This window comes from Mirounga angustirostris, unplaced genomic scaffold (assembly GCF_029215605.1).
Source record: "Mirounga angustirostris isolate CCGP_5_RB_7025 unplaced genomic scaffold, mMirAng1.0.hap1 SCAF_1, whole genome shotgun sequence".
NCBI lineage: Eukaryota > Metazoa > Chordata > Mammalia > Carnivora > Phocidae > Mirounga > Mirounga angustirostris.
Window position 1 is genome coordinate 125,908,264 of NW_026991709.1, and position 26,949 is coordinate 125,935,212.

General features: G+C 39.5%; 1 protein-coding gene across 5 annotated transcripts in view; it reads left to right on the forward strand.

Annotated features, from left to right (window-relative positions):
- Positions 1-18,782, forward strand: part of TOPBP1 (DNA topoisomerase II binding protein 1) — a 72,378-nt gene extending 53,596 nt beyond the window's left edge. For all 5 annotated transcript variants that reach the window (XM_064587520.1, XM_064587528.1, XM_064587525.1 and 2 more), the window contains 8 exons: positions 933-1,153; positions 1,978-2,144; positions 2,378-2,489; positions 5,712-5,875; positions 6,872-7,009; positions 8,946-9,035; positions 9,203-9,364; positions 18,025-18,782. In XM_064587520.1, the coding sequence (XP_064443590.1) occupies positions 933-1,153; positions 1,978-2,144; positions 2,378-2,489; positions 5,712-5,875; positions 6,872-7,009; positions 8,946-9,035; positions 9,203-9,364; positions 18,025-18,168 (1,198 nt within the window). In that variant the 3' untranslated portion in view covers positions 18,169-18,782. The remainder of the gene's footprint in view (positions 1-932; positions 1,154-1,977; positions 2,145-2,377; positions 2,490-5,711; positions 5,876-6,871; positions 7,010-8,945; positions 9,036-9,202; positions 9,365-18,024) is intronic.
- Positions 18,783-26,949: the final 8,167 nt, after the last annotated feature.

Below are 26,949 nucleotides of genomic sequence, written 5' to 3' on the forward strand. Positions count from 1 at the left end.
GTTAGGGGACTTGTATCTTGAATTGATTGATAGAACTATGCATCTGTCTTAAGCTACCTATATATTTCATGAGGCCAATTCTATATCTGCATGCTGAGTGAAAGTGGCTTTTTGTTTAATATACTTCAGATCATGTGTTGTCATTATAGAGAGCCTAAATCTTGTGCCAAGTCAGAGTAGATAAATAAACTCAGAATAAAAGGCTGTCTTCCTTGTATTTGAGGCAAATGAACTCTGGGGGTACCATGAGCTTTGGTAAAATATATTTGTTAAGATTCCACATATATATATATATATATATATATATATATACATACATAGAAGGAAAATAGTTGGAATTATATTTACTCTAGTGGAATTGTTAAAATTATGACATAAAACACACTTCACTCTAGTTCAGTATATGGCTGGTCTATCTTAGACTCTGGGAGGTTTGGTTACCAAGAGCCAAAGGGACCTTCTTTTAAGGCAGCTTTTATAGTACCCTTTTATAGTACTAATTATAGTTCTTATTATTTCAAGTGATAAAAATACAAGTACTCGTAAGCAAAGTTTTCTAAACTTTACCATGCTTCCCTAAGCCTGTATAATTAAGAGAAATTCCATTTTTAAATATAGCAATCATTTTAGAATTTTAAAATAATTTCTTGACAGTAAACTTTCCCTTTTGAAGTTTTAAATAAATGGACATTTAATCAAAATAGATGTTTTCTTTTCTAACTAAAATATTTTGTAAGTTTCTGGAAGAAATACTTTAAAAAGAAAAAAATGTCCCAAAGTGCATTTACTCAATATTTTGAGGTAGCTTTCTCTTTGCTAGATGGTGGGCATATAAAGGTGAGCCTCAAAATTGCAATCTAACTTACGGAATTTATGAGTGTAGGTTTTGTTATGGTTATCCGTTTATTAAAATTGTCACTTTTATTCCTTAGGCAGTCGCGTCAAATAGTACCTGATGTCAACACAGAGCCCTCCCAGAATGAACAGATCATTTGGGATGACCCGACAGCCAGGGAGGAGAGAGCAAGGCTTGCCAGCAATCTGCAGTGGCCTAGTTGTCCCACACAGTATTCTGAGCTTCAGGTTGACATTAAAAAATTGGAGGATTCTCCTTCCCAGGAGCCTTTACATGATTCAGAAATTGCTAAACAGGGTAATGAGAAGAAATCTATTCATTTGTTTGCATTAAGTACATGTTGACTTCTTAAAAATAGATAAGCACATTGCGGTTCTCTGAATTACACATGCAAACAAAAAACTTACTAGATATTTCTGATTTTGGTCTAAATGAAAGAGAAAAAATTAAAATTGAGGTAACTTATCAGTAAAATTGAAAAATATATTTGGATTCTTAAATTTGGAAATGGAGGCTTGGGCAGTTTTTTCCAGACTTAGTTTTCACTATTATTCTTCCTGTCATTCTCCTCCTTTGTACATTTGTATCATTAATGTTTGTTTTCTTCCTAGTCATCTAGTTTTCATCTAAGTCTTCTAAATTCCACCCAGTAGGTACCTACATTTGTTCTTTGGATTTGTATGTGTTCCTTTCTGAATTCTCCTGGTTTTTTCCCCTTGGGCTTTACCTTGAAGACAGAATGATTCCTGTCTTTCATCTTTGGTCATCTTTTTCCCCCATTTTCTCATATCACATGATTATGTTTCTGCACTAGGTAGATTTTCTCCAAGTGTAACATTGCTTTCATTTTACAAATTTAGGTTACGTTTTACTGATGAAAGCTTGGTATATAAAGAAAAGTTGGGAGAAGCCCACAGATAACACCATTTGCCTTTTTAAAAAGCTAATCAATTGCATTTATTTATAAGCTCTAGAAATAGGCTGTCTCTTTTGCATGTACTTTTTACATTGCAGAATTTGTGTTTAATTTCATCTTGGTTAAGACAGATGAGAATATTTGCCTGAATTTTTTCTTAGTCGTATTTGGATAACATAACACTGCAGCATTTTATTGCCCTCAGCTGTCTGTGATCCCGAAAACATGTGTGTGACTGAAGCCCCAAAACACCCGATCTCTGAAGAACTGGAAACACCGGTAAAAGACAGCCACCTGATCCCTACACCTCAAGCCCCCAGTATTGCCTTCCCCCTAGCCAACCCACCAGTGGCTCCACACCCTAGAGAAAAGGTTAGTTTATCCTTAGTGTGATGATACACGTTTTTGATATTACTGTTACGCTGCATTAAGAATATGCTGATACCACTACCAAGAGTTCACAAATGTTGAAACTGCATTTCTTTGCATGCTATTATTTCTGTATTTGATAAGTCAAAAGACTAAAAATGTCACTTAAAACCATTTACCTGATTGATACCCTTTTTACTGTTAATTTTTTCTAAAATAAAACTCTTCCATTTCAGATTATAACAATAGAGGAAACACATGAAGACTTAAAAAAACAGTATATATTTCAGTTGTCATCTCTGAATCCTCAAGAACGTATTGATTATTGTCATCTGATTGAAAAACTAGGTACAAATATTTTAAGTTAAAAATGTAACCTTCCTTGGAAGTCAGTGTAGTTGATATCATTTGTAAGATGTACAAATTGAGAGAAAAAAGATGGGTGGGGCACCTGGCTGGCTCAGGTGGTAGAACATGCAATTCTTGATCTTGGGTTCATGAGTTTGGGTGTGAAGCCTACTTAAAAGATGGGTAACTTGTCTTAGGCAGTATGTATTGCCTCAGCATTAGAACTTTGACTTTATATAGGTCTAAATCTAAAGTCACTGGGTCATAGGATTTAAACATTTAAAGATTTAAATTGAAACCAACCATTAAAATGATTTAAGAATCTCTTGTGCTGCCTTGGGCTTTTGTTCACTGATGAACTCACTGAAATTATAGACTTAAAATAAAACTGCATTTTTGTGAAGTTGAAGGCACAGTAATACCCAGAGAGGAGCTCCTTCTTATGTAACATTCTTATTCCATTATTATCAGACTCTCCACCTGACATCATTCTGGAAGCAGCATACTAGACAGGTAACCTGGTGCTCTAAGCAGTACTGTCCAATAGAAAGATAGCGAAAGCCACATGTTTAATTTTAAACTTAGTAGTAGCCACATTTTAAAAAGGAAAAAAAAAATCGAGTGAAATTAATAAAACATAGATTTTATTTAACCTATACACAAAATATTATATTCAACATGTAATTAATATAAAAAATGAGATTTTACCCTTTTTTTTTTTCCTTACTAAGTTTTTGAAATCTCAGGTAGATTTTGCACTTCTAGCACATCTCAATTTGGTCTGGCTGTGTTTCAGGTGTCTGATAGCCACGTGTGGCTAGTGGCTACTGTATTGGACAAAGTAGCTCTATAGATGGAAAGTATAGGAAGAGAACTCAGTCTGACAGCTTCATATAGAGGAAACCTTAAATAACGGTTGTTTTTAATGACGGCCCTGAGTCAAGAAAAGGTTAAATGTAACTTAGTGCTGTCCTTTTAAGAATGTGGAAAACTATGATTTTTTTTTTCTTAAAGATTTGTGTCAAATACAGTCATACAGTTGAGAAGCTATGTTTCTTGGAAACTGGACTCAATGTGGAACACTGTTTCCTGGTCACCCAATAAATTAGATAGAGTTACAAATCAAAATCGTTCAACTTTACCTAGAGCTTTCAGAACAGAAGAAGCTGCTTCATGTGTCTGTCTCCTATATTTTGTTCCATCTCTGTAAACTCTGGACAAGAGTAGTATCAACTAGCAGAGAATTGTCTAGAAGAAGACAGCGAAGAGAGGCAGATGAGGACAGATTGTGCTGGAACGGAGTCTGAGTAGAAAGGTTTTGATAGTAGAATGCAAAGAGATCCTTCATTTTATAAATAAAGCAACTGTGGCCAACTGATTCACATAAATAGTCTATTATGTTGTCTGGATTACAGAATAAATCTGTTAAATAGAATTCGATCCCAGTATAATAGGGAATTTTCACCTTCTTGTTCTTTTGTCACTCTGATCCTGGGTGAGTTACTGTGTACTTGTGTCATCATGGGTAGATTGCAGATAATAATAGTGATCTGCCTTCATAGAGTTGTGAGGATTAAATGAGTTAATAATCTGGTGCACTTCCAGCAGTCAGATATTGATATTACTTGTGTATTACTTGATATTACTCTGTGTATACTATGTGCTCAAACTGTTGCCTCTCTTAGTCATCTGTAAAGCATGAGTAGAGTTCATATGTTTCATTGAATTCTTACAAAGTCTTGAATACAACTCTTTCTAACCCATAATCAAGTTAACTTCTAAAGTATAAATCAAAAATCAATCAATAAAGCCATGCTTTACATAAATTTATGCCTTCTTTCCTCAAAGTCAGGCATCGTACCGCTGTATCTGAGAAGAGGGTTCAGCTTCCACCTGCTGCTTCATCTCTGTTTCCCTAGCATGTGTGTTTTCCTTCCAAGCTTCTGTGTTGTTGGGCTGCTGACCTTATTTCCACTCAAAAAATTTTCTTCTGCTTTTAGTCTATAGGAGCCCCTTTTTGACTTCCATGTCCTTGATTACCCATATTCAATGCTTGGAAATTGCAAAAGTAGTTGAGACTTAAGAAATATACCAACCTAGTATATGGCCTCTATTTACATTCTGTTTTTATATTTTAATTGTAAAAAACCAAGTGCAGACAAACAGGAGAGTTTGCATAGGAATTTAGTATTGAAATAGTAAAGAATTTTTGTTAATTATATTAGATCTGATAATAGCATTAGGGCTGTATAAAAAAATTACCATGTATTTTAGAGATGCATACTGAATGGATAGGGGTAGAGTAACAGGATGTCTGGAACTTTATTTTTTTTTTTTAAGATTTTATCTTAAAAGAGAGAGAGACAGTGAGAGAAGGAACACAAGCAGGGGGAGTAGGAGAGGGAGAAGCAGGCTTCCTGCGGAGCAGAGAGCCTGATACGGGGCTCGATCCCAGGACCTTGAGATCATGACTTGAGCCGAAGTCAGACACCCAACAACCGAGCCACCCAGGTGCCCTGGAACTTACTTTAAAATAGTTAAGCCCAAAAGGGGTAGACTGAAATAAGGATGGCAAAATTTTGATAATTTAAGAATCAGTATATAGGATTTCATTTTACTATTTTTCTTTCTATTTTAAATTTTCATTAAAAATATTATGGGGGGATGCCTGGGTGGCTCAGTTGGTTGGGCACCTGCCTTCGGCTTAGATCATGATCCCAGAGGCCTGGGGTCGAGTCCTGCATCGGGCTCCCTGCTCAGCGGGGAGTCTGCTTCTCCCTCTACTGCCCCTGCTGCTTGTGCTCTCTGTCTCTATCTCTGACAAATAAATAAAATATTTAATAAAAATAAAATAAAAATGTTATAGGGGTTAAGTGGCTGACTTCGGCTCAGGTCATGATCCCAGGGTCCTGCGATCAAGCCCTGCATTGGGCTCCCTGCTCTGCGGGGAGCCTGCTTCTCCCTCTCCCTCTGCCTGCCACTCCCCCTGCTTATGCTCGCTGTCAAATAATCTTTAAAAAAATATATTTTTTATTTTATTATGTTAGTAAAAAAATATATTATTTTTAAAAAATATGTATGTGAAGTAAAATAAGTGTCAGTCAAGGTTTTTCAGTTTATTTGGTGCATTTTATTTATAAATAATTTCTATGCAGAGTTGACATGTTTTTCCTAGGAAGAAATTAAGAATTCCAATCACGTATCAGTTTTTCTCTACTTTAGGTGGATTAGTAATAGAGAAACAGTGCTTTGATCCCAATTGTACACACATTGTTGTGGGACATCCACTTCGAAACGAGAAGTATTTAGCCTCAGTGGCAGCTGGGAAATGGGTGCTTCATCGCTCCTACCTGGAAGCATGCCGGACTGCTGGACACTTCGTGCTGGTGTGTATTCAAATTAATATGAAGAATCATTTTTCGTTAAAAGTAATTGTTCTAATAATTGATTCTAGTTTTTACACTAATCATTCATATAATTGAAATAACCAAATACGACCAGTGATTATACCAATTTTACAAGGTCCACATTAACAGAGCAAAAAAATTTAGAGATCACAGACCCAGATTCTCAGTTATATGAGTTTTATTTAATTTTAATCTGGGCTTTTCTTTTTTCCCTCTTTGGAATAACATTAGAAAATTTCAGGAATACCTCATTGTAAGCTTTTTATCCTTACTGCCAGCCCATTAAATATTAAATTGTTTGGGGACGCATGGGTGGCTCAGTCAGTTAAGCATCTGCCTTTGGTTCAGGTCATGATCCCTGGGTACTGGGATCAAGTCCCGCATTGGCTCCTTGTTCGGTGGGGAGCCTGCTTCTCCCTCAGCCCCTCCCCACTCACTGCTCATGCTCGCACTCAGCTCGGTCTCCCTCTGACAAATAAAATCTTTTAAAAAAAGAACATTTTTTTTTAAATATTAAATTGTCTGAAATATTTTGGTCCCTAACCATCACAGTAATATCTATCATGTAGTTTTTGAAGTTTTCGATCTTGATTGAAAGGGATCTGATTTCTATGGACAGGTAATCAAGGTGTTAACACATACCTCCACTGAGAACATGTCCTTCTGTGAAGTTCATCTTAAAATGGATGAAGCCCAATAATCTATATATTACCACTTACTAAGGTGTAGTTATCTGTATTTCTTAGGAATGTATACAGTATTTTTCTGATTTCTAATTGAAAGCCAGATATACTTGACCCTCCTATGAAGCCAAATTAATGTACATTTCCTTCCTCTATGCTCATAAACTGATGCTTATTTAGTGCTCTGTATTTATAACAATTGAATGTATAGCTTTTAACTCTTACGTGATCGTGGACTCCTTGAGGACATATTGTAGGACCAGATCCAAAGTTTGTTGTACTAATTGTCTAGGAAGAAGACTATGAATGGGGAAGTAGTTCCATACTCGATGTTTTGACTGGAATCAATGTTCAGCAACGAAGACTAGCACTTGCAGCAATGAGATGGAGGAAAAAACTCCAGCAAAGACAAGAATCGGGCATCGTTGAGGTATTAACATATATATGGTGATATGAACAGCATTCAGTGTCATGACTATTACAGATTTTAATTTTAAGAGAATGTGCTTATTAACAAAATAATAATTCTTGTCTTTTATGCTTTGTTGATATACTTAGTTCGGGCATTCTAAATTGGGCTTAATATTAATTCCTAATTCTTTTAATTATGATTGCGAGGAAGATTATAATGTTGATGGCTCTTTTAAAAATATATGTGTAAATGGGGTGCCTGGGTGGCTCAGGCGGTTAGGCATCCAATTCTTGATTTTAACTCAGGTCATGATCTTAGGGTGATGAGATCAAGCCCCGCCATCAAACTCCTCGCTCAGCCGGGAGTTTGCTGGAGATTCTCTCCCTCTTCCTCTGCCTCTCCCCTCACTGTGCATGTGCACACTAGCGCACATGCTCTCTCTCAAATACGTAAATCTTTTTTTATTTTATTATTATTTTTTAAAGATTTTATTTATTTATTTGACAGAGAGAGACACAGCCAGAGAGGGAACACAGCAGGGGGAGTGGGAGGGAGAAGCAGGCTTCCAGCGGAGCAGGGAGCCCAATGCGGGGCTCGATCCCAGGGCGCTGGGATCATGACCTGAGCCGAAGGCAGATGCCTAACAACTGAGCCACCCAGGCACCCCCATAAATCTTTTTTTTTTTTAAAGTAAAAAGGCATAAAAATAATTTAAATATATGTGTAAAATGTGACCCATACTGTATTTCTTCCAAAAACTCTTCAGCATCTACCTTCAGGGGTTCTTAATGTGGGATCCACAGACTCTTCCAAAGGAGTTGTAGATCACATTCAGGAAGGCTGTTTATACACCTCGGATGGGGCAGGGAATACATCCTTATTTTTACTAACCTCCAATTGAAAACATTTCCTTTTACTGTAGAAGTCTAGGTAAAAATCACAACACTATTAATAGTACTTGTGATTTTACCCCAACAGAAATAAGATATCTTTGCTTTGCATTATAATTCCAAGTATCTTGAGATACTGCTTATGTTCACTTTTTTTAATTGAAATATAGTTGATGCACGGTGTTACATTAGTTTCAAGTGTGTAACAGATTGACAGCTATTCATTATGCTCACCACAAGTGTAGCTACCATCTGTCTTTATACTTTAAAATTATAATAATCTATCCAGCCACCACTAGGTCTTTTATTTAATTCATTAATACAGAAGCACATCTATTATGTCACAAATTTGTAAATATTTTATTTTTAATAAAATGGGTTTTTTGGTAATCCTTTACACTTTATGTTAAAACCAGTATTTTAAAACATTATTAATATGGCACAAATTACATTTCAATAAAGCTGTTTCTTTAAAAGAATTATTTAGAGAACAGATCCATAGGTTTCACTGGACTGTCAAAGGGGTCCATGGCTCACATAAAGGTTAGAAACCCAAGTTTTAAATAATCTTGTGCAATGTATTCTGAGTTCTCTACTGTGTCCAAGCCCTTGTTAGCCTTAATTCCCTTCTTTTAGAGTAATTCCACTGGCTCTTGTTGTTATTCCCTAGTGAAATATTTTATATTTCTGATTCGCAAACATTTTCAAGAGAAATATAATGGGGGCTTCATCTAATTTGAGAAGTTGTGCATTAAGTTCTACCCTGGATTAATTATAAGAAAAAATAAAAGAAAAGGCTAAACAAAAGTCAAGTTGCTTTGTTTTCATATTAATCATTAAACATTTTCCTTCATTCTTCAAGTATTTGTTGATGACCTACTATGTGCCAAACACCATGGCTATGTGTTTTCAGAGTATTCTGACCAGAGACAATTACCACTGTGGCAGATGGTAAAGGTTATAAGATTATTTGTTGACATAAAACTGAATTTACAGATAAAATAATGTATTATTTGCATTTATTTCCCAAATAATTTCAACACTGATTATTTTTTCATTTGTAGGGGGCATTTAGTGGGTGGAAAGTTATCTTATATGTTGACCAATCCCGAGAAGCAGGATTCAAACGCCTTCTTCAGTCAGGAGGAGCAAAGGTTTGTTTGTATTCAGTCAATTTACAGAATTTTTTACACAGATTATTTTCCAAACAAGATTGCTGTGATCAGTTCTTAATTTTCGGTACTTTGTGAAATGACAATCCTTAAGTACAGATTTTACAGTTGAACTACTTTGGGACACTGATAGCTTCTTATTTCTTTAGGTACTACCTGGTCATTCTGTACCTTTGTTTAAAGAAGCCACACATCTCTTTTCTGACTTCAATAAACTGAAACCAGATGACTCAGGAGTTAATATAGCAGAAGCTGCCGCCCAAAATGTGTACTGCTTGAAAACAGAGTACATTGCTGATTATCTGATGCAGGTTTGTAAGATTTTGTCCTTGATCTCCTCATTACCAGAGATAGGCTTATATATATAGGGATGTGACCACACAGCAAAACCCTTGGCTTGTTTATTAATAGAATGTTTGGCTCCAGTTGTTCACTTTCATTTCATTCAGTTTCATTCTACTTTTTATAATATTGAGTACCATGTAAACATTTAGCTTGGAGTTAAATGAAGCAGGTATAAAAATCTAGGTACCTCTAAAAGCTTTAAAAGTGCCCTTTATAATGTTGGAATATTGCTGTTCACAAATAGCCTAAGTTTTGATTTGAATGGGCAAAGAAAAATCTTTCTGATGCCAGAACACCTAAAATGCCATCAGGAATCAGCAAGATATGACACATGATAATAAATGTCTTACTACAAAGGATTTCAAACATAATGGTATAGAAATAAGGGGAAGCCAAAACTCAGCCTGCTGTGTAATTTTTACTATTTGTGTTTGGGAGTTGCTCAGGATATATAGAAAGAATGGCTAAAACATAAACAATAAAACCTTTGTCATAAAGCAGTGGGATGTACTGATTGGAATTGGTAAGCCAATACTAACTCCTAGAAACACCTAAATCACTTTTTTTAAAAGCTCAAGTTTTTTTGTTCCCTGCTTTTCTCAGGGTTGTATTGTGTGTCAGACACTAGATTTCTGGAGGAATGCAGTGGGGGGGAGTGGGCTGCTCTGTATTTCTACATCTGAGCTCATTATTTCCTACCTAGCTCTCAGAAGTAGGTAAAACAGAATACTTCTGTGGGGGCAAAGGAGTAGACTAGGGAAGGGAGAGTAATGACTTCATGTTCAAGTTCATGGTCAAGATAAGCCAAGCACAAGTAAGGCTCTTGAGATAGGCCCACCCCAGTGTTCTGACCTCAGGTTAAATGCTGGGGGGAAGGGGGTGGCGGTGGGCATTAATTAAAAAGCTGGGTGTAGTGGCTGCAGGGATCTTGGTGGTGACAGCCTTCAACATGTCCTTAGCCATACTGCTCCAATCTGGATGGTCACCCTCTACTTCTACAAACTGGTGTCATCCCAGGATCTCCATTCACCATCCTTTCTCTTCTCTGTTGGATCTCCTGTTTCTGTATCCCATGTCATCCTGATTTGCTCTCATTTGGTTGAAGATCATCTTATAGTAACTTCTTGAGAAAGCACATGGGAGATAAACTGAGATTTTCTTTGTGTGAAAATTCTTTTTTTTCTGTGATTGCATTCTTTTGTCATTTGGATGGGCATCAAATTCTAGGTTGGAACCTATTTTCTCTTTAGACTTTTGATTGCTTATCTCCTTGCTTCTAGTATTGCTGTTGAGTAGTTAAAGCCATTTTGATTCATAATCTGTTATATGTAACTAATCTAGTAGGAAGCTCTTTTTGTCCCTAGTTTTCTGAAATTTCAAAATGATAGGCTATCATGAGGGCCTCTTTTTATTATATTGCACATGGTAGGCCTCTTCTGGTTTGGTAACTTGTGTCTTTCAGTTCTGGGAAATCTTGAATTATTTCAATGATGATTTTTTTCCCTCCACTTTCTGTTCTCTCTAGTACTTCTGCTACTTGTATATTGGATTTTCTTATTTCACCACTATTTTTATAATCTTCACTTTTTGAGAGGTTCCCTCAGTTCAGTCTTCTCCTTTTATCAGCTCTTCATTTTGCTATCATGTTTTTAATAATCAAGACCTTTTTAAAAGTTTTTTGAATTTACTTTTAATTTTTTAATATCTTTTTTGCTTCATAGATGTAATACCTTCTACTGGATCTCAGAGGATTTATTGATTTTTTTTTTTTTTTAACTTATTTCAGTATATTCTCTATCCACTAAACTGCATTTTCCTCTTTGTTTGGGTCTTTGTCTAAGCTGATTGGAAGTACTGAGCACACAGTTGGGTCTTGGCAGTTTCGATCCGGATGCAATAGTCTTGGTGGTCTAGTTGTTGGGGACTGTCTTCTGGGTTCATACTTGCATATACTTCTTGAATTGTTTCAGTTTATCCAAAGAGGAGTCTTCTAGTCTGCCTGAAGGAGGAATCTGGCCACCTTTTTTTTTTTTTGAGATACAATGACATATGACATTAATTTCAGATGTTCAGCATTACAGTATATATTCATGACTATATAGGCAAAATTATCACCATACATAATGACAGATTTTCTCTCTTATGATAAGAACTCCCAAGATTGTGTCTCTTACTGACTTTCAAATATACCATACAATATTAACAACTATAGTCACCATGTTGTATATTACATCCTCAGGGCTTATTTTATAACTGTAAGTTTGTACCTCTTGTTCACCCTTACCCATTTCCCCCAGCCCTCACACCCTGCATCTAGCAACCCCCAGTCAGTTCTTTGTATCTATCCCATTTGGGGTTTTTGTTTTGTTTTTTGTTTTATTTTGTTGTTTTATTTTTTTAAGATTTTATTTATTTATTTGACAGAGAGCGCACGAGCAGGGGGAGTGCAAAAGGGAGAAGCAGGCTCTTTACTGAGCAGGGAGCCCGATGCAGCACTCAATCCCAGGATCCTGGGATCATGACCTGAGCCGAAAGCAGATGCTTAACTGACTGAGCCACCCAGGCACCCCTGTTTTTTATATTAGGTTCCACTTGTAAGTGAAATCATCTAGTATTTGTCTTTCTTTTTCTGACTTATTTCACTTTGCATCATGCCATCAAGGTCCATCCATGTTGCTGCAGTTGGCAGGGTTTCCTTGGCGGAAATATTTTTTTATGGCTGATTAATCCATTGTGTGTGTGTGTGTGTGTGTGTGTGTGAATTTTCTTTATCCATCTGTCAGTGGACACTCAGGTTTTCATATCTTAGCTATTGTAAATAATGCTGCAGTGAGCATAGGAGAGCAGATATCTTTTTGAATTAATGTTTTTATTTCTTTTGGATAAATACATAGAGGTTGGAACTGTTGAATCATAAGGTAGTTCCTTTTTTTTTTTTTAAGATTGTATTTAACATAGTGTTATTAGTTTCAGGTGTGCAATACAATGATTCAACAGTTGCTCAGTGCTCATCAAACTAAGTGTACTCTTAAGGTAGTTACATTTTTAATTTTTTGAGGAAAAAAATAATGGCTGCATCAGTTTACATTCCCACTAAAAGTACATAAGAGTTCTTGGGGCACCTGGGTGGCTCAGTCGGTTAAGCAGCTGCCTTCGGCTCAGGTCATGATCCCAGGGTCCTGGGATCGAGTCCCGCATTGGTCTCCCTGCTCTGCGGGGAGCCTGCTTCTCCCTCTCCTGCTTCTCTGCCTACTTGTGTTCTCTATCTCTCTGTCAAATAAATAAATAAAATCTTTAAAAAAAAAAAAGTACACAAGAGTTCTCGTTTCTCCATATCCTCATCAACACTTGTCTTTTTGATAACAGCTATTCTAACATGTGTTAGGCAATATCTTGTTATGATTTTGATTAGCACTTCTTTGATGATTAGTGACGTTGAGCGCCTTTTCATATACCTGTTGACTATCTGTGTCTTTGGGAAAATGTCTATTCAGATCTCTGCCCATTTTTTAATCAGATGGTTTGGGATATTAACCCCTATCAGATAGATGATTTGCAAATATTTTCTCCCTTTCTTAGGTTGCCTTTCCTTTTGCTGATGGTGTCCTTTGCTATGCATGAGCTTTTCAGTTTGATGTCTCCCCACATGTTAATTTTTGCTTGTGTTGCTTTTCATTTTGGTGTGAAATCCAAAAAATTTTTACCAAGACCAATGTCAGGGAGCTTGTGATGTATGTTTTCTTTTAGTTTTATAGTTTCATGTCTTTCATCCAAATCTTTAATCCATTTTGAGTTTATTTTTGTGTATGCTATAAGATAGTGGTCCTGTTTCAGTCTTTTGCGTGTAGCTCTCTAGTTTTTCTAACACCATTTATTGAAGAAACTGTCCTTTTCCTATTGTATGTTCTTGGCTCCTTTGTAATTGATCATGTATGCCTGGGTTTTTTTTTTTTTTAAGATTTTTATTTATTTATTGAGAGAGAGAGAATGATAGAGAGCATGAGAGGGTGGAGGGTCAGAGGGAGAAGCAGACTCCCTGCTGAGCAGGGAGCCCGATGCGGGACTCGATCCTGGGACTCCAGGATCATGACCTGAGCCGAAGGCAGTTGCTTAACCAACTGAGCCACCCAGGCGCCCCTGCCTGGGTTTATTTCTGGGTTTTCTGTTCTGTTCTCTTGATCTATGTGTCTGTTTATGTGGCATTACCATACTGTTTGGTTACCATAGTTTTGTAATACAGTTTAAAATCAGGGAGCATGATGCCTCCAGCTTTGTTCTTCTTTCTCAAGATTGCTTTGGCTAGGGGCGCCTGGGTGGCTCAGTCGTTAAGCGTCTGCCTTCGGCTCAGGTCATGATCCCAGGGTCCTGCTCCGCGGGAAGCCTGCTTCTCCCTTTCCCACTCCCTCTCTCACTGTGTCTCTCTGTCAAAAAATAAACTCTTAAAAAAGAAAAAGATTGCTTTGGCTATTTGGAATCTTTGTGAGTCCATACAAATTTTAGGATTGTTAGTTCTATTTCTAGAAAAAATGCCATTGGAATTTTGATAGGGATTGCATTGAATCTGTAGATTGCTTTGGGTAGTGTGGACATTTTAATAGTGTTAATTTTTCCAGTCCATGAGCATGGAATATCTTTCCATTTATTTGTGTCATCTTCTGTTTCATCAGTGTTGTCTAGTTTTCTTTTTTTTAAGATTTTATTTATTTGACAGAGAGAGAAATAGCAAGAGCAGGAACACAAGCAGGGGGAGTAGGAGAGGGAGAAGCACGCTTCCCACTGAGCAGGGAGCCCAGTGCGAGGCTCGATCCCAGGACCCCCAGATCATGACCTGAGCCGAAGGTAGACGCTTAAGACTGAGCCACCCAGGTGCCCCAGTGTTGTCTAGTTTTCAATGTACAAGTCTTTTGTCTCCTTGATTAAATTTGTCCCTAGGTATTTTATTCTTGATGCAATTGTAAGTGGAATTTTCCTTTATATTTGAAATGGCTTTCTTTTAAAAAGGGTCTCGTTGGGTCTTGCTTTTTTATTTAGAATGTTTAGTCCATCGTGTAATTATTGATATGATTGGATTTAGGGGGGGGGGGTTTGCAGCTTTCGATTTGTCTTTGTTCCTGTGTTCTTTCTTTCTTGCCTTTTTTTTTTGTTGGAGGCAGGGTGTGTTTTGCTCTATGGATTATAATATACTTAACTTTTTATAGTCTAGCTAGAATGATATTGTGCCACTTCACATAGAATGTAGAAATCTTAGTCATATAGGTTCCTTTACTTCCCCTATCCTTTAAAGGGGTCAATAAACTGTAGCCCACAGGCCAAACCCTGTCCACTGCCTGTGTTATAAAGTTTTACTGGAACACAGCTCCATTCACTCATTTACAGGTTCTCTCTTCTGCTTTTGCAGTGCAACACTGGGCTGAGTAATTGCAAGAGAGACCGTCTATCCCACACAGCCTGAAATATTTAATGTCTGGTCCTTCAACGTAAAGCAGGGGCCAGCAAACTTTCTGTAGACTTGTCATATATTTTCCATCGTCTCTTACAGCTCTGCCGTAAAGCAAAACTTGCTTAAACAATCCTATGTATTTTGAGGAAATTAAAAGGAAAAATATAGTCTTATATTTATCCTATCTGGTATCAGTTTTCCTTCAGCCCAAAACTTTGATTTGTAGTACAAGTTTGATGGGACCAATTCTAGTTTTCTTCTATTTGAGAGTGTCTATTTTACCATTATGCTTGAAGGATCTTTTTGTAGGGCATAGGATTTGGGGTTGATAGTGTTTTTTCTTTTACTAAAGAGTCCACTTTCTGCTGGCCTCCATTATTTCTGAGAAGTCAGTGGTAATTTGAATTCAGTATACAGTGCAGTGTCTCATTTTTTATTCTGACTGTTTCATCTTTGATTTTCACCATTTATGATATTTACAGGTGTAGTTTCTTTGTATTAATCCTGCTTTTTCTGCAGAGCTTCTTCAATCTGTAAATTTCTTTCACCACACTTGAGAAATTTTGACAGTTACTTCTCCATTCTTTCCTGTCTATATGGGAATTTAATCACTCGTACCTTTTGATATTGTCCCACAGGTCCCTCCCTCAGGTCCCTCAGGCCATATTTACTTTGGTTGCAGTCTTTTTTCTGTGTTTTCTGATGGACTAATTCCTATTTATTACTTCACTGATTTTTTTTCCTGTTAGTTTCATTCTAAAGGCTCTTCCATGAGGTTTTTTTATGTAGATATTAGATTTTTTTATATCTAGAATCTCTGGTTCTTTTTTATAGTTGCTATTTTTCTACTTTTTCATTTCACTCATTTCAAGGATAAGAGCTGCTTTAGTATCATTGTCTACTATTTCCAACATCTGGGTCATGAGCAAGACTGCTTTTATTTTGAGGTAATCCGTAGGTTTACATGCAATTGTAAGAAATAATACAGTTTCCCCCAGTGGATAACATCTTGCAACAATATAGTACAATATTACAGCCAGGATATTGACCTGATGCAATCCAAGCTTATTCCGATTTCCCCACTTGTACTTCATGTGTCTGCCACCACAGTCAAGATACAGAACAATCTATCACTACAGCAATCATTCATTTTGCCTTTTTTTAACTACACCCACCTCCTCCCCTTCATTCTCTTCTCCCAGTGGTCTCTTACAGCTGTCAACCACTAATCTGTTGTCAGTTTCTTTAAATCTTAAATGGAATCAGTATCGTGTGTAATCTTTTCGGATTGGCTTTTTTTTTTAGCAAAATTCTCGTCAGAATCATTCAGGTGTTGCTTGTATTAGTAATTTTATTACAGTTGAGATCTACTACAGCTTAACCATTAGCCTATTGAAGGACATCTGGGTTGTTTCTACTTTGGGGCTAATATGAATAAAGCTGCTATGAACATTTTTTTGCACATATTTTATGTGAAAATAAGATTTTATTGCATTGGGATAAATTCCTAAGAGTGTGTTTCCAGAGTGGTCATATTTTTCATTCCTACCACTGTTACAAATGATCCAGTTTTTCTGTATCCTCATTGGCATTTGTCACTTTATTTTAGCCATTTCAGTTGGTATGTGGTAATCTCTCATTGTGGTTTTAATTTGCAGTTCCATAATGGCTAGTCAAGAGTGAATGCCTTTGGTGTGCTTCATAAAGGTCATATGAGGTGTGAGGTTTTCATAGAAGGTGTGAAGTTTAGGTCACTAATGTCCAATTGCTCCACCATAAAAGAACTATCCTCCACTTAGTTGCTTTTGCACCTTTGTCAAAATTCAGTTTGGCATATGTTGGGGGTCTAATGATCTAGGTCTTTCCCTCTGCAATAGCATCTTTCTTCTTATCTCTGATATTAGGTAGTGATTCCTCTTTTCTTTTTCAAGATCATTTCAGCTTTTCTAGGGCCTGTACCTTTTAAGTTTTTAAATAAGCTTACTTATATGCCTATGAGAACATCTTGCTACGATTTTGATAGGAATCACATTAAACCTACAGATCAATTTAAGTGAATTGACATCTTCACTATGTTCAGTCTTTCAGTCCATGAATACGGCATATTTATTTAAGTCGTCTTTCATGAACATTTTGTAATTTTCAGTACATACAAGTTTTAGATCTTTATTGGGTTTTTGGATTCTGATTGAGAATGGGTCATGTTCTTCAGATGTGGAGTAATTTTGAATGCGTCTAAGTTGTAAAAACTAGATTCTGTTACGTTCCTTAGGGGAATGCCATTCTATTTGCTTAACAGGCACCCTTTGTAGAGAGTGCAGGATCAAAGCTTTAGCCATACTTGAGCCTCCTCTGCACATCCATGGTGAGAGGGCAAAGATTTGGGCCGATTTCATAACCGAGTTTGAGGCTTCCCCACCTCACTTTCCAGTGGCTGTGGTTTCACGCCATTAACACTGCATGTTTTCTGTTGCGACTTAGCCCGCATGATACAGACTTCTCCTTACAACAAAAACAAAAAAAATGAAGAGAAATTCACTCCCTACCCAGTGTCAACCCCTCTGGTATTTGCCTGATCTCATTTCCTCTCCAGTGTCTTGGGGTAGTTGCTTTTAATATATTTGGGTCAGAAGTTGTCATCCAGAGAAGAGTTGAACCAAAAGGCACTTACTCAGTATTTTATGGTGATTCATTTTCATGTTTTCCAGTCTGCCATCTTGCTAGAAAATTAAGTTTTATCACACTTTTAATAAGGAGGGAAAGGTCATTTTGGGTTGGAATATGGTTGTGAGGAAGAGAACTGCAAGGGTTTTAGAGGCAATGTATGAATTTTGGCTTTGACACTGGCTAGTTATATAATGTTAACTTTTTTTAATCTTATTTGTAAAATAAGGACTAAAAAACACCTATCTCACATGTTTAAAGATTAAAAAAATTTAAAAATTGACACTGACTTCTTAACCATACCTTATAAATGAAACCATTATCAAGATCTGAGCTGGCCCCAGTCCACCTGAGCTATAAATTTATTTTTCTGATAAAAGGTGAGATTTTTGTCACACAGGTTCTGTTCCCTAAATGTGATAAGTGCTAAGTAGCGTACCTTAAAAGACAAATTTTAAGTTTTTTTCTGGTTAAAAAGCACAGTCAAGGAAAGATGAACAATGTTTTTTTTCCCTTTTATAGGAATCCCCTCCTCGAGTAGAAAATTACTGTCTACCAGAAGCGATTTCATTTCTTCCGAATAATAAGGAACCTGGGCCTGGATTATCACAGAAGAGGAAAGTTCCTACAGAGAAAAATAAAATCAAACGACCTAGAGTAAACTAATCATGTTTACTCTTTAGTCACCAAACATTAGTATTTTAATTATAAAGCCTGAATGTTACTGTCTTGGATTTGCATAGTAATTTAAAGACAAGTGTCTGTAGAAGAATTCAGCTGCAGAGTATAATGATGACCTTGCTTGTAGTTAGTTTTTAACATCTGAAATTTTAATCACTGAAATATTAACTGTTTTACCTGAAACAACAACAGAAATCCTCAGCTAGCTTGTCATAAAACCACATTGAAGTGTGTAGGGGGCTGTTTATTTATTTTCTTAGAAATATCTGAGGCTGTAGCTTAGTGGAAGTTTTAGTAAGGTGATGGATTTTGCCTTAAAATGCCAGCTTTAATTCATAACAATAAGGAAGTTGTCAATTGGGATTTTTTCATGTTTTCCCTGATTCTTCTCACCCCTTTCCCTCTTTTTAACAGGAGCCTGAGTACAAGGTTTAATGAGGAACTGAGGCTTTAAACTTAAATATGTGTGAGTGTATATATGTATATGCATGTCTGTACAGATCTCCATGATGTTTGCCAAGTTTGGGTGCCAAAACTTGGAAAATAAAACAAAGAATAAAAGGGACTCATATTAGTTCAGATAAGTTTTTAAATGCAAAGCATTCTGGTGTCCATTCTCTTGTTGAAGCAATAAATGATTTGTAAAATTTAGCTTAAAAAAGAAATTGCTGGGGCGCTGGAGTTGTGCGGGTGGTTGAACATCCGACTCTTGGTTTCAGCTCAGGTGGCTCAGGTCATGGGATCAAGTCCCAAGTCGGGCTCAGCTCGGAGTCTGCCTGGATTCCCTGTCCCTCTCCCTCAGCCCCCTCCCTCCCTCAAATAACTCTTTTAAAAAACTCAAAAATTAATTGCTAGTTATATTTCTGATGTTTGTTACTTACTTCGTTAGGCTATTATATTACTGGGTTAAAAACCCTTTTACTGAAACTACAAAATTGCATTAGCCTGTATTAATCTAAACCTAAACACCAAATACTATATGTGTTACCACAATCCTCTAAATGTAAAGCTACCTCATTTTGCTGAAAGGAAGAACCAGAATCAGAACTATGATTTTGATGTAAATGGTCCCATTTCATAATGACTCTTGAAAGGCAAACTCAAATGGTGAAGGGTGGAAGTTCTTAAACTAGACACAAAACCCCTCAAGTTTTTATCAGATCTTCCTCTGAATGGAGGGTAATAGTGGGGGTTATCCTGGCCCTTCAGTTTTTGGCTTTGAACTAAATTCACAGCTCAGGACAAAAATTCCTACACAGCCAAATAGATAGCATTGTCGTGTAACCATGCCCCTCCCCAAACAGAAACCCCCGACCTGGTTTTACAGGAGCCATTTTGTGAGTAGAGTCTTTCCACTCTTTTCACTGGCAGCTTGTGGCAAGTTTCCCCAAATTTCATCCCTTAGATTCTTTGCAATAGTCACTACTGTTCAAAACAACTTCATGAGCGCTCTGTTAAAGTAAATGTTAGATCCTCTTTGTCTCTAGCCCAGATAAAATTACATAATGTACCATTTTCTTTTCTGCCAAGATTATGAACTGTTTTTCCAGTCAGTTCTTAAACATATAGTTTGTAATTTTAAGACTCCAGATTTCACCTGCTCCTCCTGATTCTCCAGAATCTGTCAGCCATTTCCGCTTTGGATTCCACTCTCAGACTCTAGATGTCCTAATGCCAGCGAGGCCTTACACGCAAGTAGTTTTAAGAACAGGAAGTTCTCTCATTTAGGAAGGAACAAAAGCTTTCCTTGATGATTCTTAGTTTCTCCTCAGAAATGCTCTAGTATTTTAATGCGACACTTAAGTTAGAATCATATATTCCGTGGATTTTCTTGTGCATCAGTCTGATGGCCAGCGTTTGTCAATGCAACAAATACTCCTTAGCATAGAAGTAGTACACAGGATTCAGGAGCAAACCACCTTTAGAAAGCATGCTTCCTCACAGAGATTAAAGAGGCAGGATCTGTATTACAGACCGAATTGTGTTGCACACACATACAAATTAAGAGGTTGAAGCCTAATCCCCAAAGTGGCAACCTGGAGATAGGGCTTTTAAGGAGGTAATTAGGTTAAGCAAGATCATATGGCCAGGGGCCCTAATTCTGGCAGCTTAAGCAGGGCTAATAAATATTACAGTGCAAAGATTCTTTTTTTAAATCTTTTTTTTTTTTTAAGATTTTCTTTATTTGAGAGAGAGAGTGAGAGAGAGAAAGAGCACAAGAGGGGGGGAGCAGGAGAGGGAGAAGCAGACTCCCTGCTGAGCAGGGAGCCCGATGCGGGACTTGATCCCGGGACTCCAGGATCATGACCTGAGCCGAAGGCAGTCGCTTAACCAACTGAGCCACCCAGGCTCCCTACAGTGCAAAGATTCTTAACCTGGGGGCCCTCGTGGCTGGAACTGGCATAGGCACAGTCTGGTATATGTGCATTTTTAGGGCAGAGCTCAGTTTTACAACTCAGATCTGTGACTTCCCACCCCAAAAAGACAAACCACTGTCATAATCCAAACCTACTATTTCACAGGTACACATTTCACCCAGCGGTGCTTTAATACACATTGCTTTGTATCAGGAGTTAGCAAACTTCTCTGTAGAAGTCCAGGTAATAAACATTTTAAGTTTTGTGGGCTGGGTCTTTGTGGCATTCTATCCCAACCATTCTTAGGTTGAAACCATACAAAAATAGGCAATGGGCCATAGTGTGCTGATTCCCATTCTAGTCCTAAAAAGACTCTTTAATCTAGATCTACCAACAAAGCAAGCCACCCAGCTCCATTTTTCCACACCTCAGCATAAATCTCACCTCTGGTGCAGCAACCCACGATCTGGAGGGAACTCATGACCCCGAGCTTCTCCCTAAAGGGTGAAGGGTTTAAACCCTCCATCTGGCACCCCAACTTTTAAGACCTGCCCCTCAGAGATGAGCCCCCAAAACAACTAGCTTTGAAAGCCAAAGGGGCTTGCTTCCACGAGACCCCCATGGTTACAGCAATCCGAGTAACCGCTTCTTAAAGGGCTGGCGTGGATTCATCCACTCCAGGGCCCAGAGCAGATGAAGCTGACTGAAAAGTGACCATTTTGTGAGAGAGGCCTAGTTGCTTATCTTAAAGCTTCAGCCTGAGGGGCAGGCATCCAATTTAAAACCCGAAGGACCTACTTAAATACTCGGAAGTCTGAGGCCTGGCAGGCGCCATCTTGCGCTCTCCCTCTGCCGCACTCCCAGCCCCCACTCTCTCCCAGAAGGGAGCTCGTGCACACATCTGGTGCCCTGCTTTATGTCTGGTGCCCCAGTTTTTGCAGCAGCTGCCACCCAGGGGACACCCCTTGGCCACCTGGCACAAGTGGCTTACATCTGGGGATCCCATGGGACTGTGGCAAAAGCAGAAACGGTTCTTAACTGGCTATTGCCCCCAGGACGTAGCGCGGAGCCAACCAACTGGAACTCAGGCACAACCGCAGGCTTCGTGTGAAAGGGGCCTGCTTGCTTATCTTAAAGCTTCAGCCTGAAGGACAGGCTTCTAATCTAACACATCTAGAGACCTGTGGGCACTGTTCCTGCCCCCCTCCAGGTTACCGGCATCTCCCAGGAAGGAGCTTATGCACATATCTGGTGTGCGTGGCTTCTGTCCAGAGGACATCCCTGGTCACCTGGCTCCGCTGGCCAGCAGGGCTTACATTCACAGGTCCCATATTGTAACAAATGCAGAAAGAGTTCTTCACCAGCTACCTCCTGGGGCACAGCATGGGGACAGCAAACAAACACACCCCCAGCCTTTCTGCGAGAGGTCTATTAGCTTAGCTCTATAGCTGTGGCCTGAGGGGCTGGCTTCTAATCAAACATGCATCGAAGGTAAGCGCCAACGACAGTCCTCACCAGAGACCCCGAGAGGGCAGTACTATCTTCACACTCTCCCTCTGCCTGGCTCCAAGTCACCAGTATCTCCTAAAAAGGAGCTCGTGCACACATCTGGTGCCCCGTTTTTGTAACTACTCCCTGGGAGACACCGCTTGACCACCTGGGTCTGGTGGCCAGCAGGGCTTACAGTCACAGGTCCCATAGGGCTTTAACAATAACCCCAGAAACAGTTCTTAGCTACCGCCCTCAGGGCACAGCACAGACAGAAGCCTGAAACACACCCCCGGTCGTACTGTGAGAGGCCAATTAGCTTCTTTATAGCTGTGGCCTGGGGGGCTGGCTTCCAATTAAACACACATCTGGAGGCCAACTACCATCTTTTGCAGGAAGGGGGTCCAGTGGGCACCATATTTTCATTCTCCCTCTGTCCCACCCCAGGTCACTGGTGTCTTTGAGAAAGGAATGTGTGTATACATCTGGTGCTCCAGCATTTACGGCTGCCACTCAGAACATACGTCCCATGATAGCCTAACTGGGGTGGCTGGTGGGGCTGCTGTTCACAGGTTCAATGGGACAGTAGCGGGAAAAAAAAAAAAAAAAAAAGCTTTTAACTGGCTATCATCCCAGGACTCAGTGCAGAGGGAGCAGACAGAAATGCCCATTTCCCAGTATTCCCCTGAAAACGGTATATTTGCATACTTTAAAAGCTACTGTATGAGCGTCTGGCTTCCAATCAGCCTGAATTTAGGTGCTGACCAAGATCCTCCCCTTTGGGACACTGATAGGTCTTGGCACACTTCAACTACTAGGAGTCACTGATAATAAAGTAGGCCGCTTGGACAATCACAAAGGTTCAAGAGACACCCAAGAGCTAGGGCAGGGTTCAACAATAAGGATCATCTCCTACACAAGACCACTCCTTCAAAACTGAAAGAGGTGGCTGTGTTATCTAATGCATAGAAACTAACACAGAGAACAAAGGAAAATGAAGAAAAAGAAGAATACATTCCCAAAGAAAGAACAAGATAAAACCTCAGAATAAGACCATAATGAAGGGCGCCTGGGTGGCTCAGATGGTTAAGCGTCTGCCTTTGGCTCAGGTCATGATCTCAGGGTCCTGGGATCAAGACCCGCATCGGGCTCCCTGCTCCACGGGGAGCCTGCTTCTCCCTCTGCCTCTCTCTCTCTCTCTGTCTCTCATGAATAAATAAATAAAATCTTAAAAAAAAAAAAAAAAAAAGACCATAATGAAATGGAGATAAGGGATTTACCTTGTAAAGAGTTCAAAATAATGGTCATAAAGATGCCCACCAAGCTCAAAATAATGAATGAACAAAGTTAAAATTTCAACAAAGAGAAAATATAACAAAGTACCAAACAGAAGTCACAGACCTGAAGAATACAATAACTAAAAAGGTACAAGAGAGGGGCACCTGGGTGGCTCAGTCAGTTAAGAGTCAACTCTTGATTTTGCTTGGGTCATGATCTCAGGATTGTGGGATTGAGCCCCATGTCTGGCTCTACACTGGGTGTGGAGCCTGCTTAGGATTCTCTCTTTCCCTCTCCCTCTGCTCCTCTCCAACCCTCTCCCTTTCTTAAAAAAAAAAAAAAGAAGAAGAAAGAAAGAAAGAAAGAAAAAGAAAAAAATAGTACAATAGAAGGCTTCAACAGGAGGTTAGATGAAGCAAAAGAAAGGATCAGTAGGCTCAAAGACAGGACAGTGGAACTCATTGAATCAGAGTAGCAAAAAGAAAAAAGATTTTTAAAAAAGTGAATATAGCTTAAGGGACTTAGAGGAATCAATAAGAAAATCAATATATGCCTTACAGAGCTCTCAGAAGGAGATAAGAGACGGGGGTGGGGGGTGCCTAGAAAACATATATGAAGAAATAATGGCTGAAAACTTCTCTGACCTGGGGGAGGAAACAGACATCTAGACAGAAGCCCAGAGTTCCAAATAGGAGGAGCCCAAAGAGACCCACACGAAGCCACATTATAAGTGTCAAAAGTTAGAGACTACAAGGGGGGATCTTGAAAAGATGGCAGAGTAAGAGGATCCTGAGCTCACTTCCTCCCATAGACACATCAAGGCTACAGCTAAATATAGTGCAACTCTGAAAATGACACGAAGACTGGCAGAACAGCTCTTCCACAGCTGAAGCCATACAGAGAAAGCCAGATCAAGAAGGTAGGAGGGCAGAGATGTGGTTAGGAACCAAAACTCCCAGTATGGTGACCCACAGGTGGGGAACCACAAACAGGAGGATTATCACAGGTACAAAGATCCTCCCTGAGGAATGAGGGGATCAAGCTCCACATCCAGCACACCCTGCCCTGGGCATCTGCACTGGGAAGAAAAGCCCCCATAATCTCTGGCTTTGAAAATCAGCAGGGCTAAATTCTGGGAGACTTAGAAGGATATAGGAAACTGAGACTCCACTCTTAAAGGGCAAACACACGATATCACCCACTCCAAGACCCATCACAGAGGCAGCAGTTTTAAAAGCACCTGGGTTATATGTGAAGGAGATGGATTGACCGTAAGGCGTGTGCCAAAGGGGCAGGGATCTATAAGAACTTTCTCCAGAGATGGAAGTGCACGTACACACCATTTTTCTTGCCCTCCTTCAACCTAACTTCTCCAGTGCTGATGGGAGCCAGTCCTAACACTCTACATCTACCTAGCTAGTGCCACTCACCCCACCCCAACATTTCCCGCCAGACCAATCCCACTCACCCTGGCAAAGTGCCCCTCCAAAGGAGCTCCTGCCCAGCCACGGCCAACTGACAGCTCTGGGTGAGACCAGCATCCTTCTGGAGTGACTACTACCCTAATACACATGTGAGACAGCCCTTGCCAGGACCAGCAGGGAGGGGGAGGCAGCCCTGCCCACAAACATATCAGCAAGAACTGGGGCAAGGACTCTTAGGGAGCTGCACAGGAGACTAACCTCACCCAACAGCACACACAAGCAGCTACCACAAGGCCTCTCAGCAGGCTGTTCTGGAAGCCAGCCCTACCCACCAGCATGTCCACAGCAGTTGCAGCCAAGTCACAACAGGAGGACACACACAGTCCACACATGGGCAACCCTGGAGCGCCTGGTTCTAGTGACAAGGAGGACTGAGTTACCTGAGGTACCACAGGCTGCCTTCTACATAAGGCCACTACCTTCAAGACCAGGAATGTAGCTGACCTACCTAATACACAGAAACAAACACACAGTGACAAATTGAGGAGACAGGAATAGGTTCCAAATGAAAAAATAAGACAAAACCTCAAAAGAGAACAAAACAAAACCAGATAACCAATCTACCTGATAAAGATTTCAAAGTAATGGTCATAAAGATGCTCATCAGACTTGAGAGAAGAGTGGATGAACTCAGTGAGAACTTCAACAAAGAAACAAAAAGTATAAAAAGAACCAATCAGAGCTGAAGAATACAATAAGTAAAGTGAAAAATACACTAGAGGGAATCAACAATAGATTAAAGGATGCGGCACAGATTCATGATCTGGAAGACAGGGTAGTAGAAGGCAACCAAATTAAACAGCAAAAAGAAAAAAGAATTTAGAAAATGAGGATAGGTTAAAGGAACTCTGTGACAATGTAAAATATACTAATATTCCATTATAGGGGTCCCAGAAGGAGAAGAGAAAGGGGGCCAGAAAAGGTATTTGAAAAAATAAGAGCTACAAACTTCTTGAATCTGGAAAGGGAAACACAGATCCAGATTCAGGAGGCACAGAGATCCCCCCAACAAATTCAACCCAAGGAGGTTCACATCAAGACACAACAGTAATTAAAATGGCAACAACAACAAAAAAAGAGGTGAAGGGAAAAGATGGTGGAGGAGTAGGGGACCCTGTTCCAACCAGTCCCCTGAATTGAGTTGGCTATCTACCAGACCACTCTGAACACCCATGAAATCAGCCTGAGATGTAAGAAGATATATCTGGATCTCTACAGACAGAATATCGCAGGCAATTGGTTTCAAGGTATGAAGCAGGGAGCCGTGATTCTGCAGGCACATATCTGAAGATAAACAGAATGGGGAGGGAGCCATGAGGATCCTACACCCCGGTGAGCAATAGCCTCTCATGCTGGGGACAGGGCACAGACTCACAGAACAGTAGCAGCAGGGAAAGGAGTTTAGAGCAGCCCCCCAGACTGAAACCTGGAGCGGCGGGGCCATGCATGCAAACTGGGGATGGCCAGCGGTTTTAGAAGCACAAAGGGCAGAGACGTGCCCCCGAACCCTGACCTGGAGGTGAGGACTGGGAGCACTGCGGAGGGGCACACAACCCAGAATGTTGCAGTTTATAGCAGCACAGACAGAAACAGAGATCCTGTGACCTGGAGAGCTCACTGAAGAATAGACTGCGAACTCTCTGCTCTGAGGCAGAGGGTTGGAAACGGTCTCTTCTGCTCTGACTCTTGGAAGAGACACAAAAAGCTGCCAGGGAAAGCCGCCAGAGAACAAAAGCCCCAAAAACTGATTCCCACTGAGCCCATCCCTCCCCACCAACAGGGGGCAGGGCAACTCTGCCCCAAAAGGGTTGCCTGAGTAACAGCGCAGCAGGACCCTCCCCCAGAAGACAAGCTGGGAGAACAAGAGGCCGACAACCCTAAGGTCCCTAGAAAACAGGTGCATCTTGCTTGGGTTGTGGTCAATAATTTGGACTCTATACATTCCCTCAAACACCCATCAACAGAATGACTAAGAGGAGGAACTCCCAAAATAGGGAAGACTCAGAGACTTTACCTTCTGCCACAGATTTACAAATGGATACAGATATAACCAAGCTGTCGGAAATGGACTTCAGGGTAACAGTTATGAAGACAATAGCTAGAATGGAGAAATCGATTAATGGCAACATAGAGTCTCTAAGAGCAGAAATGAAAGCTGA